Source organism: Ictidomys tridecemlineatus, chromosome 6 (assembly GCF_052094955.1).
Source record: "Ictidomys tridecemlineatus isolate mIctTri1 chromosome 6, mIctTri1.hap1, whole genome shotgun sequence".
NCBI lineage: Eukaryota > Metazoa > Chordata > Mammalia > Rodentia > Sciuridae > Ictidomys > Ictidomys tridecemlineatus.
This window is the reverse complement of record NC_135482.1, coordinates 6,986,601-7,002,392: the sequence shown is the minus strand read 5'-3', so window position 1 is coordinate 7,002,392 and position 15,792 is coordinate 6,986,601. Positions and strand designations below refer to the sequence as shown.

The window sequence follows — 15,792 nt, the reverse complement described above, 5'->3', positions numbered from 1 at the left end:
AGGATTGCAAGTTCTAGATTAGCCTACATGATTTAGTGAAACCCTGTCTCAAAAAAATCAAAAAATGGGCTGGGGATGTGGCTCAGTGGTTAAGTGCCTCTGGGTTCAGTCTCCAGAACCCACCCAAGGGGGGAAAAAAACTTGCATTTGAATCTACTTCTACATTTACCATGCAGTATTATAGTGCTGTTTCTTCTCACCTTGTCTCACGTCTACTTCTAGCTGAATATTCTTAGATTGTTTGAAGACCCAGGTAAATAATCTTGATTTTTTTTTTTTTTTTTTTTTTTTTTTTTGTAGTGCTGGGGGTTGAACCCTTGTCATTCTTGTGTCTTCTCCAGCATATGTTCCAATCATGTGCTCAATAAACTTTTGTTCAGTTAGTGATAATAATGTTGACATTTATTATATCCTATGATTAAGCATTTTCATATGTTATCTGGCTGTAATATTCCAAGATTAAATATGATATCACTCATACTTAGCATTCACACATTCTCATTTAAAAAAAAAAAGTTAATTATCTTCTCCTAAATTTTAGGACACAGCCTCAAGCTATCTATGTGAATTCCTTCCTAACCCCTTTCTTGTTTTTTGTTTGTTCCCTTCCTTCACCTTGTTCCTACCTTTGTGTTACATACATGTATGTGTGTCTGTGTATATCTGTCTCCATTATACTGTAGCAGACAATATGATGAGAGTAGAGATGACCTCATTTCTGTTTTCCTAGAGCCCATCACAGGCTCTCACAATGGGGAAGAACCATTTAAATATTGGGAGAATCATCCAAAGTGTTGGAAATAAATGCATGAGTACCATAAAGGATGTATAGATCTGGTGTTCTACTTCATCCTCTCTATTCTTCCTTCAGGATGCATATCATGTTTACAGCGAAGATACTCTCTCCAGCCTGTGCCAGAGAGGAGAATTCCAAATCGATATTTAGGCCAGCCTAGCCCCTTCACACATCCACACCTCCTCCGACCAGGTAAGGCCTTTTAACCATAACAAGCTGTCTCTTCATTTAGGTGCTTTCTCTAGAATATTAAGATTTTTTGCAGTGATACAAGTATTCTAGATCTGTGCTGTTCTGTGAAATATCTGGTAGGCAAATATACATTGGTAATATTGCTAGGATGACTGAGAAACTAGTTTTTATTTTATTTTTAACTAATTTAAACTTAAATAGCTACATGCAATTACTGATACTGTATTAACAGTCACTCCATAACAATAAACACAGTAAACTTCATAATTCAAAACAACTAGTGAAAAATATTATTTCATGATGTTTTTATTTTCATATTGTTAGTCCTAGGGAACAACCGGGACACTTCACCATTGAGCTACATTCCCACCCTTTTTATTTTTTGTTTTGACACAGGGTTTCACTAAGTTGCCAAGACTGACCTTGAACTTTGAATCCTCCTACCCCAGCCTCCTAAGTCAAAGTTTTTATAACTCTGTCTGACTATTGATTATTTGTAAACTACTGTGTTTAAAGACATTTTAAAGAGCTGGGACTAAGCTTAGTGGTAAAATGTTTGTTTAGCATGTATGAGGCCTTAGGTTCAATCCCCAGAACCAAACATACCCAAAGAGACATTTTAAAAAACATCTTTCTCAAAAGTGTTAAAGTTCATTTCAAATATTTTTATATATGTGAAAAAGATTTCCATATTTGTTTGTCATCACTTGAAGAGGCAGTCAATTTCAATTGATAAAGATGATGCAAAAAATTGATAAATTATTTCATTAATTGTTTTTCTGCTATGAGATCCCAGTATTGCTGCTAGAAGGTGCATCAATGAGTGTTCAAAACTAAAGATGTTTTTTGTTTTCTAAAAAAGCATTTAAGGGATCAGCTATGATGAATGAATATGAAACAAAGAGGTAGGCATTTTAAAACCCAGGAGAGTAACATCAAATGCTTTGTAGAAAAAGCATTTGTCAGTTTTTCAAGAAAAGTTTCTCCCACCTTGAGGAGTTAATTAAAGCTGTATTTACTATGTAAGCGTATATGTTAATAAAATAAGTTGCCTTTAGAAACATGTTATTCTTTCACTGTCTCCACTCAGTGAATGATACCAGTATGTCTCAGTGAGGGCTTCCTTTTGCTGATTCTTCATCAGACGGGAATTCCTGCTGGGAAATTGGCTGAGACTCAGGAAATGCAGCTCACCACTGAAACACAAGAAATCAGAGTTTTTCAAAGCTGTAAGGTAAGCTTACTAGCAGTCCAATTGGTATTTAAGTATTTCTCTACCATATCAACCTACCTGTAATCATTTTTAAGGAAAAAAAGTACAATTGATATTGAAATTTACCAGCTTTGAAGGGTATTGATTTCTTGTGGTAAAATAAATTTATTTGGTGAGCTGCATTTTCCAGGCCTTGAAAACATGGTAATCAAATTGTCAGCATATTGGTTTCTGTGTCTAGACTGCTTTGCTATACATTATCTGAGTGTTAAACATGTTATTAATTAATTGATTGATTGATTGATATATTTTTGGTACCAGGGATTGAATTCAGGGGCACTCGACCACTGAGCCACATCCCCAGCCCTATTTTGTAGTTTATTTAGAGACAGGATCTCACTGAGTTGCTTAGTGCCTCACAGTTGCTGAGGCTGGCTTCGAACTCTCAATTCTCTTATCTCAGCCTCCCAAGCCACTGGGATCATATGCATGTGCCGCCTAATCATGTTTTTTAAATTCATGTAAATAAATATATACATGTATGTGTTCATTTACATAAATATGATTATTTTTGCTATATGGGAAAACAGATGCCTGTCCTAATTTTACTCCTGAATGTAGGATTTTGGACATTGGGATAAATGAGAAGAGAGAGAAGTAAATGGAGTTTGTTTTTGTTTTGTTTTGTTTTCCATGTGAATGCCCTTTTATCATCAAGGATATTCTGCTTCAGTCCTTAAATCTTTTCCAAACTATACACAAAATTTAAATGGGCTGGGGGAAGAACCTAGAATGAAACGAGAAATCTCTGGTAAGGATGCAATTTAAACGTTGAAAAAAAGATTCATCCTCATGAATACACCTTTGTTGTTAAATATTTAAGAGTCAAGGCAGAACAACTAAACCAGAAAGTAGAAAAGAATAGAGGAGATAAGAGTTTTAAAACAGAATTATCAGTGTTTTAATTTTTAAAGGAACCATCAGGTATACAGATTTTGCAGGAAAAAATAGTATCCAAAGTATTGATCACTTGTTTTTCTTCCATATGAAGATGTAAAACTTGAAAAGTGTTTAAATGATTATGGGATGGAAAGTAAATTTTTAAGAACAATTAAAAGGCATGTGGTACATTTTTTAAAATCTCTTAAACAACTAAAGTCAATGAGGCAGTTTGGCATATAAAATAATGTCACCTATTACTTAGTTTGCTCCAAAAGGTTTCACATTTGGCATAATTATGGTAGTACTTCTAACTTTTGGAAAACATTGCTATTTCAATTATCCCATAAGTGATACACATATTTTTTTTTTATTTTCAGTGCTGGAGATTGAACCCAGGGCCTTGTGCCTGCTAGGCAAGCTCTCAACCACTGATCCACATCCCCAGTCCCCAGTCCTTTTTTTTTTTTTTTTTTTTAATTTATTTTTATTTTGAGATAGGGTCTTGCTGAATTGCCTAGGCTGACCTTGAATTTGCAGTCTTCTTGCCTCAGCCTTCCAAGTTGCTGGGATTACAGGCATGTATTACCAGGCCTGGCTTTTGGCTTGTATTTTGAGACAGTCTTACTTAAATTGCCCAGGATGGCCTCCAATTTATAATCCTCCTGGCTCATCCTCCCCTGGGATTACAGGTGTATATTTTGTGCCTGGCTAGACTCATATAGGAACATGTGTATGTGGTGTGTGTAAGTAAATATAGGTATACACTCTTTGTATTTTGCTCAATTATTTCCTTAAATTCTTAGCAGTGAAATTCTTGGATTAGCTCCTCTGAATTTCTGGGAGCCATTTCCCTTAGATTTTTCTTTGCCATACCTACCCAAGATTCCTGAAGCAATGGTGGTTTGGAAAATATTCAGCAGGATGGCATGAGAAGTAAAGGAATTCTGCTATAGCTGTATTGCTACTGCTTTATCTGGAACTGCAATCACACTGGCTCCCCCAGGTTCCCATAGTGATTTTTTCGGAACTTAGAGAAGTCTGAGCATTATAGACTGTTTCTACAATGCTAAGGACTATGTATCTAGAGATTGAAAATGACTGTCAATCTCTCCTATCACTATCATGCCCTTTATTTTCCTCCCAGATATATATATGGTTTCATGTAGGAGGCGAGTGTCATTTTGAGATATATCATATTATGAACTGTGAATCTTTTTATATATCTGTATAAGACACTCTATGTTCTCTGACATTGCCACAGGTATAATGTTGTCATTAGCAGAGCAGCAAACATTCAGCTCAGAGAAACAGAAACTTAATCAGGGAATGAATGAGAAGAATCTGTAAGATGACTAATGAAGCATTATTTTCAAAAACCTATGTAGCTAACATTTTTATATTATGAGGCAAAACTAAGTTTTGAATATGTGGAATAGTTTGGATACTGGCTTTAAGAAGATTCTGCTCAGAGGGACTTGTATCACATATCTAGAAACACTTTTTACTCTCAATAATAGCAGTGATCAGATTATTTGGGAAGTAATCAGAGTTAAACTGTACGACAACAACTTAATCCTTTCTCCATTTATCTTTTTATCTCTGTCATGAAATATAATGGCAGATCTGATGCCATTTTTGTCAAGTGTAATATAGTCATATGTCTCTTAATATCAGGGCCAATTTTTAAGAAACACATCATTAGGCAGTTTCATTATTATGCAAACATCATAGCATATGCTTACACAAACTAAAACTACTGGACTTCACTAAGTGATGTAATCTTATGGGACCAGCCTCATAAATATGTAGTCCACCATTGACCAAAACATCACTACATATTAAAATGATGAGTGCTGGAATTAGAACTCTGGTAAAGTGCTTGCTTAACATGTCCAAGGGTCTGGGTTTGACACTCAGAACCTCAAAAGATAAATAAATAAAATAAAATAAATTTTGGTTCCAGAGTGAGTTGTAGATAAGAATTCCCAAATAATCTTTCCTGAAAGTTTCAAAATTAGCTGAGTACCAATCTTTCAATGATAGTTTAATTATAGTTCTCCCTTGAAAAGTGGGTACATTTTTTAGAAAATGGGCTGTTAATAAACATGGTCAGCTTTAATACTATCTAAAAGTTGAAGGACATTATTTTGGTGGTGGTGAAATTTTGATACTGTTTATAAAATATTAAAATTTATATCCAAGAATGAAAGAAATTAAAAGTGGCAGAAATCTGCACAGACCATTGAGGGAACTTCATCAAAGGAAATATGTACTGCAGGACACTGTAGATTTGCTGCGTCAGAATCTAAGGGGGGCTTACAACCTGTGTTTTTTCCTTTTCTTTTTCTTTCCTTTTTTATGAGACTCAGTTTTGCTAAGTTGCGGAGCCTGGCCTCAAAGTTGTGATCCTCCTTCCTCGGCCTTCCAAGTCATTGGAATTAATAGGCGTGTGCCACCACGCCAACTACATGTGTTTTGAAGAGCTTCCTTAGTGTGCTGCTCTGCACACCAGTTGCCTATGGGATACTCGCCAAATACTTCTTATATCACATCTGATAAGCAGAGTAGTTGATGAAAAGTTTTGCAGTTTTTAAATTTAAGTTCAAGGTCTACTTTTTGTATTACTAATCACCATAAAGTCTACCTGTCTTTATGTAATTTAATATTTTTTTTCTCACCCCTGGTGTAACTGTAATTTTGTAAATACTATATATTTGAATTATGTGTTTTCATCTTATCTTCATTGCTTGAGTTATAAATTAATGAAGAATAAAGAACCTATGTCTTTACATATGTTTATAGATGAATAAACGTACCTTTCACTTGTATGTCTGATACATGTTGACTACCTATTTCAATGTACCATAATACTGATAACTAATGTATAGAAATTCTATACACTGCCATCTAGAGCAGAAGTATAGAGGATTTCTCTGCCTTTTTTTAAATACCAGGAAAAAATAGAAAATCTTGAAAGATGTTTTCAGGTAGTTTAAATGCTGGTTTAGTAAGTGACCAATTTCCCTCTTTTACCTTTGTATGTGTTTCTCATAAATACTCAGGAAAATTTAGGGGCAAAGATTAAGAAGAATCAGCTCCAGGCATGAGTCAAGAGCCTTCTAAAGAATTGAATGATAGGGGCTGGGGATGTGGCTCAAGCGGTAGCGCGCTCGCCTAGCATGCGTGCGGCCCGGGTTCGATCCTCAGCAGCACCACATACCAACAAAGATGTTGTGTCCGCCAAGAACTAAGAAAAAAATAAATAAATGTTAAAATTCTCTCTCTCTCTCTCTCTCTCTGTCCCCCTCTGTCTCTCACTCTCTCTTAAAAAAAAAAAAAAAAAAGAATTGAATGATAATTTAAAAATTCATGAATAGTCACTTGAGACTCACTTTTACGTGAGAAAGCCAAAGATTTTCCAGGCCTTCTACACAGATAGGAATGTTGAGATGAATAGTGGTTTTCCATGAAAATTTTACTCTTGCAAAGTTCTGCCTGGCTTTGGGATTACCAAGATGACAGTCTCTCAAATATAAATTATTTTTTGGTAATAATGATAGCTAATACTTAAATAGTGCTTACTATTCTAAGCCTTTATGAAATCCTCCTGACAACTTTGTTAAGCGGGTACTATTATCTCCTTTTTACAGATCAAGAAACTGGAGCACAGAGAACTTTGATATTCCCAAGTAACTCAGTATTATGCTATGGTAGGATTCTAACTAGCAAAGTCTTGACTCAAAGAGTCCATACACCTTTTTTTTTTCAGCCCTGGGGATAGAACCCAGGGCCTCAAGCTTGCTAGGCAAGCACTCTACCACTGAGTGACACAACCCCAGAGTAAACACTTTTAACTACAAAATAGTGCATAGCATCTGTACTGATAATCTGGGAACTTTTTAAGTCTCTTCTCATTTTAAGAAGAAATCCATCTGAGAGAAGACTTAGCATAAAAAGTTATTTCAGTTTTAGAAAGGGGTATGCTTTTTTTAATAAGGTAAGTTTACATGTAGTGAATTTCACAGATCTAAAGAGTTTTGACAAAAGTGTACACCAGTGTAATCTAAAACTCAGTTAAGATATAGAACATTTCCATCATATCAGAAAGTTCCCTGATGCCCCCTGCAGTCAATCCCACTTCCATCTTCAACCATTCCTCTAGTGTTTATATTGCTTCATTGTTTTGCCTATTTTTTCTTTCTTTCTTTCTTTTTGATACCATGGAATAAACCCAGGGGCTCTTAACCCTGAGCCACATCTCCAGCTCATTTTATTTTTTATTTTGAGACAGGGCCTCGCTAAGTTGCTGAGGCTGGATTTCAATCCTCCTTCCTAGCCTCCCAAATACCTGGGATTAACAGATGAACACCATTGCACCCAGCTATTGTGTATGTTCTTAATGTCCTATAAGTGAATATACAGAATCAAATAGTTGTGCCCCATGTGGCTTATTTTGTTCAACATATGCAAATAAAATCTAATTCAAATATTATAGTTGGCTCATTTCAAGACTAGGGATGTAGCTCAGCAGTGGAGCACTTGCCTGGCACCCGTGAGGCACTGGGTTCAAGCCTCAGAACCACATACAAATAAATAAAATAAAAGAATCCTGTTCATGTACAACTTATTTTTAAATAAATCATCTGGTCATTTCATTTTTTTCAGAGAGATCTGTTTTACCTTATAAAGGAATCACGAGCTTTTTCATTCTCCTACTGTATAGTAATAAAATCAGTTCATAAACTACTTCTTTATTTATAGTAGTAACTACCTGGTATTAAGTAGAATTCTTTTTAGAATTAGACCATATTAATTCCTAATCTAATTAGTTTCAGGAAATAATTAAAATACATACCTAGATTGTAGTAGAAACTTGCATCTTTCTATCCATTTTTAGTCTTTATTTCACTTTCCTCTCTGGGTTTTCTGCTTGGCCAAGAAAATATGAAAATCATTCTTCTTGCTCTCTTGAGAGTCCCCAAGTCCTGAATGTCTTGGAAGAATTTTACTTCTTGGCTGCAGAGTCTTGGAACTGCTTATGAGACTTTGCTACTTGAAAAGTCCAGTTTTATGACATTCAGGCTTTTGACTGGTTAAATAAACTTGTTAGAAAAGCCTGCCCATCCATAATTGATTTCACATGACAAAATAATGACTTTGTTTCTTAATACTTTACAATTTGACAGAGTGCCAGAATGTCTATTCAGAAACAGCTTTATCAGAAGAAATTCAGGTCAGATTGACTATAATACTTAGTTCTGTGATCAAAGGCCACTACAACTGCCAAGTTGACTTCTAGGGCTTAAAGTTCATTGCTTTATCACACCTTTCCCCCCCACCTCCTTCAAATGAAAAGAAAAGATATCTTTATCCTGGGTAATTTTTCTGTTGCCACAGAGTTCTTTATTACTTGGAGATTTTGAAACTTTGGAAACATTTAGTTAATGATCACTCTCTGGTATTGATAATTTGTAGACTTGGGAAAGTATAGCCAGCAGTTTCAACATTTCTCATGTAGTCGTTTGTGTGAAATTGGATTTGACAAATAAAGGAATGTTTTAAATGGTGTGAAAGATTGTTTTCCAATCCTACTTTGGTTTCAAAATAATTATTTATTTTTCAGAAATTACTTCTTGATATCTGTTAATGTATACTCTGTTGTTAATGAAAATGAGATAATAATTTAATGAAATTATTAAAATTATGAATTTCTTTCTGATCAGAATTCTTTTGTTGGGGGATGAACCCAGGGCCGTACACATGCTAAAAGCACATGCTCTACCACTGAATTTTTTTTAGACACAAAATGAATTGATTTTTTTTTCTTAAAGCAAATTTTAGGAAAAGAAGAAAGTGAAATAGCAAAAAAGAAAAGGTCAAATAATCCACAATTATAGTCAGACTCTGCTTTTATAAAAAAGTACTCACTGCTTGAGTAAAGTAGGAAATTTTCAATGTTGGGTAATAGTAGCAGGCTTAACATGAATAGTTATCAGAGACTTAAGATATTCTTCAGCTCTAGTACAAAGTCCAGTATTCTACCTGAGAGTCCTAGAGAACTCCTAGCCAGCTCAGTCTTAAACATTTTTTTTGATATGAGTTCCTTTCCAGCCCTCTGTATTTGCCTGGTTCAGACTGGCCTGTAAGGCCCTCAGTTATCTCTTCTGTTTCTTGTCAACTTCAATAATAACTATGTAAACTTTTTTCTTTTATACAGTCTAGAAAATTAAAATTATTTTTATTAAACGTATACTACAGAATTTGATCACATTTGCTGTTTTACATAAGTAAAAGAACTGGACAGTTCCAAAGTAATCATAAACAACTGAGTTGCATGTGCTAAACTGGATTTCTAAGAAAATTCAAAGGTCTTCTTTGATCCAGCAATTTCTCTGCTGGGACTATCCCATAGGAACATAAGTCATGAAATTACCAAGATATAATTACAAAGAAGTTTATTATAGCAGCAGAAAACTAAGAACAATATGAATTCCTACCAGTATAGAGCTTGCTCTAAAAGTTGTGCTATTCAAAAATGTTTTGGAGACATCAAGCAGATCAGATGGATTGAAGCTATACCAGATGACTCAGAGGGAAGGATTTCCATTGATATGGTGTTATATTAGAAAAGCAAGATACAGAAAAGAGTGTACAATATTGCATTTTTGTCAAACAATAGTGATTAAAAAAACATTGTGTATTCATAATTATGTGAGTATTGAGAAAAGTAAAGAAGGATACATATTAGTTTACAGATATGGGTGGGGTGCTGATGTAGGTAGTATAGGGAAGAAGGAGCCAATGAAGGAAAGGAGAAAGATATTTAGTGAAAGATTTCAGTAAGATGTGATTACATTTATGCATAACTATGGGAAATATATATAGAGAGAAATAATTGCCTTTTAAAATAACTCAAAGGATAAGATATGATTACATTTTTACTTAATTATAGGATACATGTCTAGAGATGTGTATATATATAATTTGTATATAAGTATATAAATTATAAATTTATATAAGTGTGTATATTATATAAATTTAAAATAGTTACCTTTTAAAAAAAATAACTCAAAGGGTTAAATCAGCATGATCTGGGTTGATCAAGAAAGCATTTTAATGAGAACAATCTAAAAACAAGCTTACAAATGTTTTAAGCCAAGATCTTAGAGGGAATTAGTATGGAGGGATAAAATTTCAGAAAGGTAACACATTGTGAACAAGGTAACATTGTAAACAAGGGAAGAATAGATTGGATTTAACTAAGAGAAAAGAAGGAATTAGTTGTAGAATAACTGGAGAAATTATTAGAATAAAGTTGGCTGAATCATCAAAGATCATATATTGTGCAGTGACCTATATATGAAATCTCTGCAAAAAGGCAAATCCCAATACAAAAATAAATTAGCGGTTGCCAATTAGTGGAAGGCTTTGGAAAAAATGGGGAGTAACTGCTCTTAGACATGAGGTTTCTTTTTGGATTGATGAAATGTTCTAAAATTAACAATATAGTGACTATGTTTAACAATATATTATGTTGTTGAAAAATGCTGAGAGTGGATATAAAGTATTTCTACCTCAAAAACTGATAACTATGTGAGGTAATATGTATGTTAATTCACTAGATTTTTTTCATTCCATAATGTACATATGATTTAAAATATGTATACACAGAAAATATATATAATTCTATCAACTTTAAAAATAGATAAGTTAAAAAATTGATTGTGCAATCTACATCTGAACCACAATCCCAACCCAACCTGGCTTATCGTCTTAATACCCTGTGTGCTGTGAGGGGATGTAGCACAAATAGAAGAAATGAACTTGAGTATCTTCACCTAATATTAAACTGCCTTAATACTTTGGCACTGTAGACATGCAAAGTATCACTTGCATTTGTCATTTCTAGGGGAGGTGACACCAGGACTATCTCAGGTGGAATATGCACTTCGTAGACACAAACTGATGTCTCTGATCAACACGGAAGCACAGGAGCAAAGTGGGACAGACCAGACGGTGGTTGTGCTCTCCAATCCTACGTACTACATGAGCAATGACATTCCCTACACTTTCCACCAAGACAACAATTTCCTGTACCTCTGTGGATTCCAAGAGCCTGATAGCATTCTGGTCCTTCAGAGCCTGCCTGACAAGGAGTTACCATCACATAAAGCCATGCTTTTTGTGCCTCGGAGAGACCCCAGTCGAGAACTTTGGGATGGTCCTCGATCTGGCACGGATGGAGCAATAGCTCTAACTGGAGTCGATGAAGCCTATACGCTAGAAGAATTTCAACATCTAGTACCAAAGCTGAAAGGTAACAAATGGGAGCAGAAGTCAAGTTACAGGCCAGGTTGGGATTAAGACCCTTCCTTGCCTACAGAGTTTTAACTTTTCTAAAATAATTACCATAGCAGCATTTCCTCTTAGTGCTGTGAAGGAGACCTAAGTGTTCTCCAGAAAACTGAGCTACTTTAAAGACTTCATCCATTTGTTAAATCTTGACTAGGTCATTCTTTTTTTTTTTTTTTTTTTTTTAGAGAGAGAGGAGAGAGAGAGAGAGAGAGAATTTTTTTTAAGATTTATTTTTTAGTTCTCGGCGGACACAACATCTTTGTTGGTATGTGGTGCTGAGGATCGAACCCGGGTCGCACGCATACCAGGCGAGCGCGCTACCACTTGAGCCACATCCCCAGCCCGACTAGGTCATTCTTTAACAAAGGCTGTTAATTGGGGCTGGGGTTGTGGCTCAGCGGTAGAGCACTCGTCTTGCACATGCATGGCCCTGGGTTTGATCCTCAGCACCATATAAAAATAAATAAATAAATAAAGTTATTGTGTACAACTCCAAAAAAAAAAAAAAAATGCTGTTAATCATCCTATTTTGAAACCCAGAGAGAGAATTTTCTTTTAAAGTGAAGGGGTAAGTTGGGTGCATCCTTACACATCTGTAATCCCAGCAACTCAGGAGACCAGCCTCAACAACTTGGTGAGACTCTTTCTCAAAAATAAAAAAAATAATAATAATAAAATGGTTGGTGATATTGTTCAGTAGTAGAGTGCCTCTGGTTTCAATCCCTAGTAACCCCCACCTCAATTTTTTTTTTTTAATTAAAATGGAGTGTGGACATGAACCTCTTTTCAAGAACATTTACCAGGAACTAGGGCTGTAGCTCAGTGACAGTACATTTTGCCTCACATCTTGAGATCCTGAGTTAGATCCCCAGTAACCCCCACCAAAAAAAGAACACTGACCAGCCAATTAACCATTGAACACCTGCATCAGAATCATCTCTAATATTAGAATTATAAACGCATAGTATATTTTGGAAATGTAAAGTCTCAGGCTCTGACATCATGCCTTCTGAATCAGAATGTTCATATTAACAAGATTCTCAGGAGATTCATATACACAGTTGCGTTTCTCTACATTCTGGTAGAATTTTTTTCAATAAGGGATATTGAATCTAGAAGCATTCTAATTCTGAGCTACATCCCCAACTCTTTTAAAGTGTATTTTATTTTGAGATGGAGTTTTGAGTTGCCCAGGCTGGCCACAAATTGTGTATATGAATCTCCTGAGAATCTTGTTAATATGAACATTCTGATTTCGAAGGCATGAAATGACTTTATATTTTCTATATATATTAAGCATCTGATTTTCTGGCATTGCTTGTAAATCATTTCTGAAGTCACTTTCTTTTTTTTTTTTTAAGATAGAGTGAGAGAGGAGAGAGAGAATTTTTTTTTTTTAATATTTATTTTTTAGTATTTGGCAGACCCAACATCTTTGTCTGTATGTGGTGCTGAGGATCGAACCCGGGCCGCACGCATGCCAGGCAAGCGCACTACCGCTTGAGCCACAACTCCAGCCCCATTTTTTTTTTTAATATTTATTTATTTTTTTAGTTCTCGGCAGACACAACATCTTTGTTGGTATGTGGTGCTGAGGATCGAACCCGGGCCGCACGCATTCCAGGCGAGCGCGCTAAGGCTTGAGCCACATCCCCAGCCCCTGAAGTCACTTTCTAAAACAGAATTTCAAAAATGTTTTTGACAATCATTTCTGTAGTTCTAGGGATTGAACCCAGGGCCTCGTGGAAGCGCTCTCCACTGAGCTATATCCTTAGTTCTTTTTTAAATTTTATTTTGAAATAGGCTCTTGCCAAGTTGCCCAAGCTGGCCTTGAACTTGTGATCCTCCTGCCTCAGCCTCCTGGGTAACTGGGTTAACAGGCATACACCACCACTCCTGGCACTGAAGTCATATTTTTATTTAAAAGTTTTAAAACCTGAAAAAATTTGAGCTGTGATTTCATATACTAACAGCAGGTGATATAGATTGTTTTTTGAAAGTCACAATGAGGGCTGGGGATGTGGCTCAAGTGGTAGCATGCTCGCCTGGCATGCGTGCGGCCCGGGTTCGATCCTCAGCACCACATACAAACAAAGATGTTGTGTCCGCCGAAAACTAAAAAATAAATCTTAAAAATTTTTTAAAAAGTCACAATGAATTTCCTTCTATCATGAGTAAGGTATTTTCCACAATCTACATGTAAAACCACTTTTATTTTAAAATGTTTAAGATGTAGTATCACTAATGCATATCTAATCAAAGTTTTCTGTACACTTTCTCTCTTCTATCCCAAGGTACTTTTCCATCATATAAAACATATGACCCTTCAGACTCACATAGTTAGGAATACCATTCATAGTCCATTCTCAGAAAAAATAAATAAATAAAATATATATGGTGTTAAGTACAAATCATTTTCATAATGAGCCTTCATATCATGTATCTTAGGCATATATAGACTATTTCCATAGGTCTCTAAAGTTAAAAAGAGTTGTTAGCCAGGTATGTTGGTGATGCCTGTAATTCCAGCAATTCAGGAGACTGAGGCAGGAGAATCACAAGTTCAAGGCCAGCCTCAGCAATTTAGCAAGACCCTGTCTCAAAATAAAAATGGGCTAGGAATGTAGCTCAGTGGAAAAGTGCCCCTAGGTTCAATCCCCAGTACCCACAAAGAAGTTAAAAGTATTATTTACAAAAAGAATAGGTAGAAGTTGAAAAGGAGAGATACACATATTATGAAGTAGAGTTTGTTCGTTCTTTCCTTCCTTCCTTCCTTTCTTTCCCTTCCTTCCTTTCTTCCTTCCTTCCTTTCTTTCCCTCCTTTCCTTCCTCCCTCCCTCCCTCCCTCCCTTCCTTCGATTGAATTCAGGGGCACTCGACCACTGAACCACAGCCCAGCCCTATTTTGTATTTTATTTAGAGATGGGTTCTCAATGAGTTGCTTGGCATTCCACTTTTGCTGAAGCTAGCTTTGAACTCATGGTTTTTCTGTCTCAGCCTCCCGAGCCATTGGGATTACAAGCATTCACCACCATGCCCGCCTATGAACTAGAGTGTTATAACAAGGAATAATTGCTCCAAAATGAGAGAAGAACTTGTTCCAGTAGAACTGAGATTATTTTGTGAGGGGGTGAGATGCTTTTACATACAATCATGATCTGAGCACTTTCTTCTGATCTATTTTGTGTACAGTTACTCACCAGTACTCTGGATCAATAATGGTGGTAGAGAACAATTGTTATAATTGTTCTTTAACAACTAGTAATAAAGATAAAGCTGTATTTAATTTTTTTGTAGTTGTAAATGGACAGAATGCCTTTATTTTATTTATTTTATGTGGTGCTAAAAATCAAACCCAGTGCCTTACACACGCTAGACAAGTACTCTATCATTGAGCCCCAGGCCCAGCTCCCCATCTATCATTTTTTTTAAAGATATCTTTTTTAATGTTTTTTTAGTTGTCAGTGGTCTTTATTTATATGTGGTGCTGAGAATCAAACACAGTGCCTCACACATTCTAGGCAAGTGCTCTACCACTGACCCACAACCTTGGCCCCCATTTATCATTTTTATGGCATTTCTTCTTTTTATATTTTGTTTGGTTCAGGCCTCATAAGTGCTAAGCATATGCTCCTTCTCTGACCTCTCCCCATCCCCCAGCTCTTATTAATATTATTTTATTTTATTTTTTGGTACCAGGTATTGAACTCGGGCACTCAGCCTCTGAGCCACATCCCCAGCCCTTTTTTTGCATTTTATTTAGAGACAGGATCTCTCTGAGTTGCTTAGCACCTTGCTTTTTGTTGAGGCTGACTTTGGACTTGTGATCCTCCTGCTTCAGCCTTCCAAGCTGCTGGGATTACCGGCATGTGCCACCATGCCTGGCCTATTAATTTTATTTTTTGAATTTTTTTTTTTTCTCATTCTAAGCTGAGTCGAACATCATTTGGTATGACTGGATGAAGCCTTCTCATGCACAGCTTCACTCTGACTACATGCAGAGTGTGACTGAGGCCAAAGCCAGGAGCAAGAACAAGGTTCGGGGAGTTCAGCATCTGGTACAGCGCCTCCGGCTAATCAAATCTTCTGCAGAAATTGAGAGAATGCAGATTGCTGGGAAGCTGACATCACAGGTATGGTTCCTATTGAAAAGGTTTTTTTGGTAGCAGGGTTTGAACCTAGGGGCACCCTATCACTAAGCTACACCCCCAAGACCTTTATAATTTTATAGAGTTTTGGTAAGTTGCCAAGGCTGCTCTTCAGCTTCTAATCCCTCTGCCTCAGCCTCCAGAGT

The 15,792-nt window shown here is 36.0% G+C and overlaps 1 protein-coding gene and 1 long non-coding RNA gene across 3 annotated transcripts in view; one reads left to right on the top strand and one right to left on the bottom strand.

Annotated features, from left to right (window-relative positions):
• Positions 1-15,792, top strand: part of Xpnpep3 (X-prolyl aminopeptidase 3) — a 59,887-nt gene that overhangs the window by 11,848 nt on the left and 32,247 nt on the right. For both annotated transcript variants that reach the window (XM_078052687.1, XM_005322221.5), the window contains exons 2-4: positions 872-988; positions 11,053-11,460; positions 15,429-15,631. In XM_078052687.1, the coding sequence (XP_077908813.1) occupies positions 872-988; positions 11,053-11,460; positions 15,429-15,631 (728 nt within the window). The remainder of the gene's footprint in view (positions 1-871; positions 989-11,052; positions 11,461-15,428; positions 15,632-15,792) is intronic.
• Positions 1,980-8,308, bottom strand: LOC120887366 (uncharacterized). Its single transcript, XR_005730591.2, has 2 exons — positions 7,999-8,308; positions 1,980-2,184 (listed from the first exon to the last, which is right to left on the bottom strand). It is a non-coding gene; the product is annotated as an uncharacterized LOC120887366 (long non-coding RNA).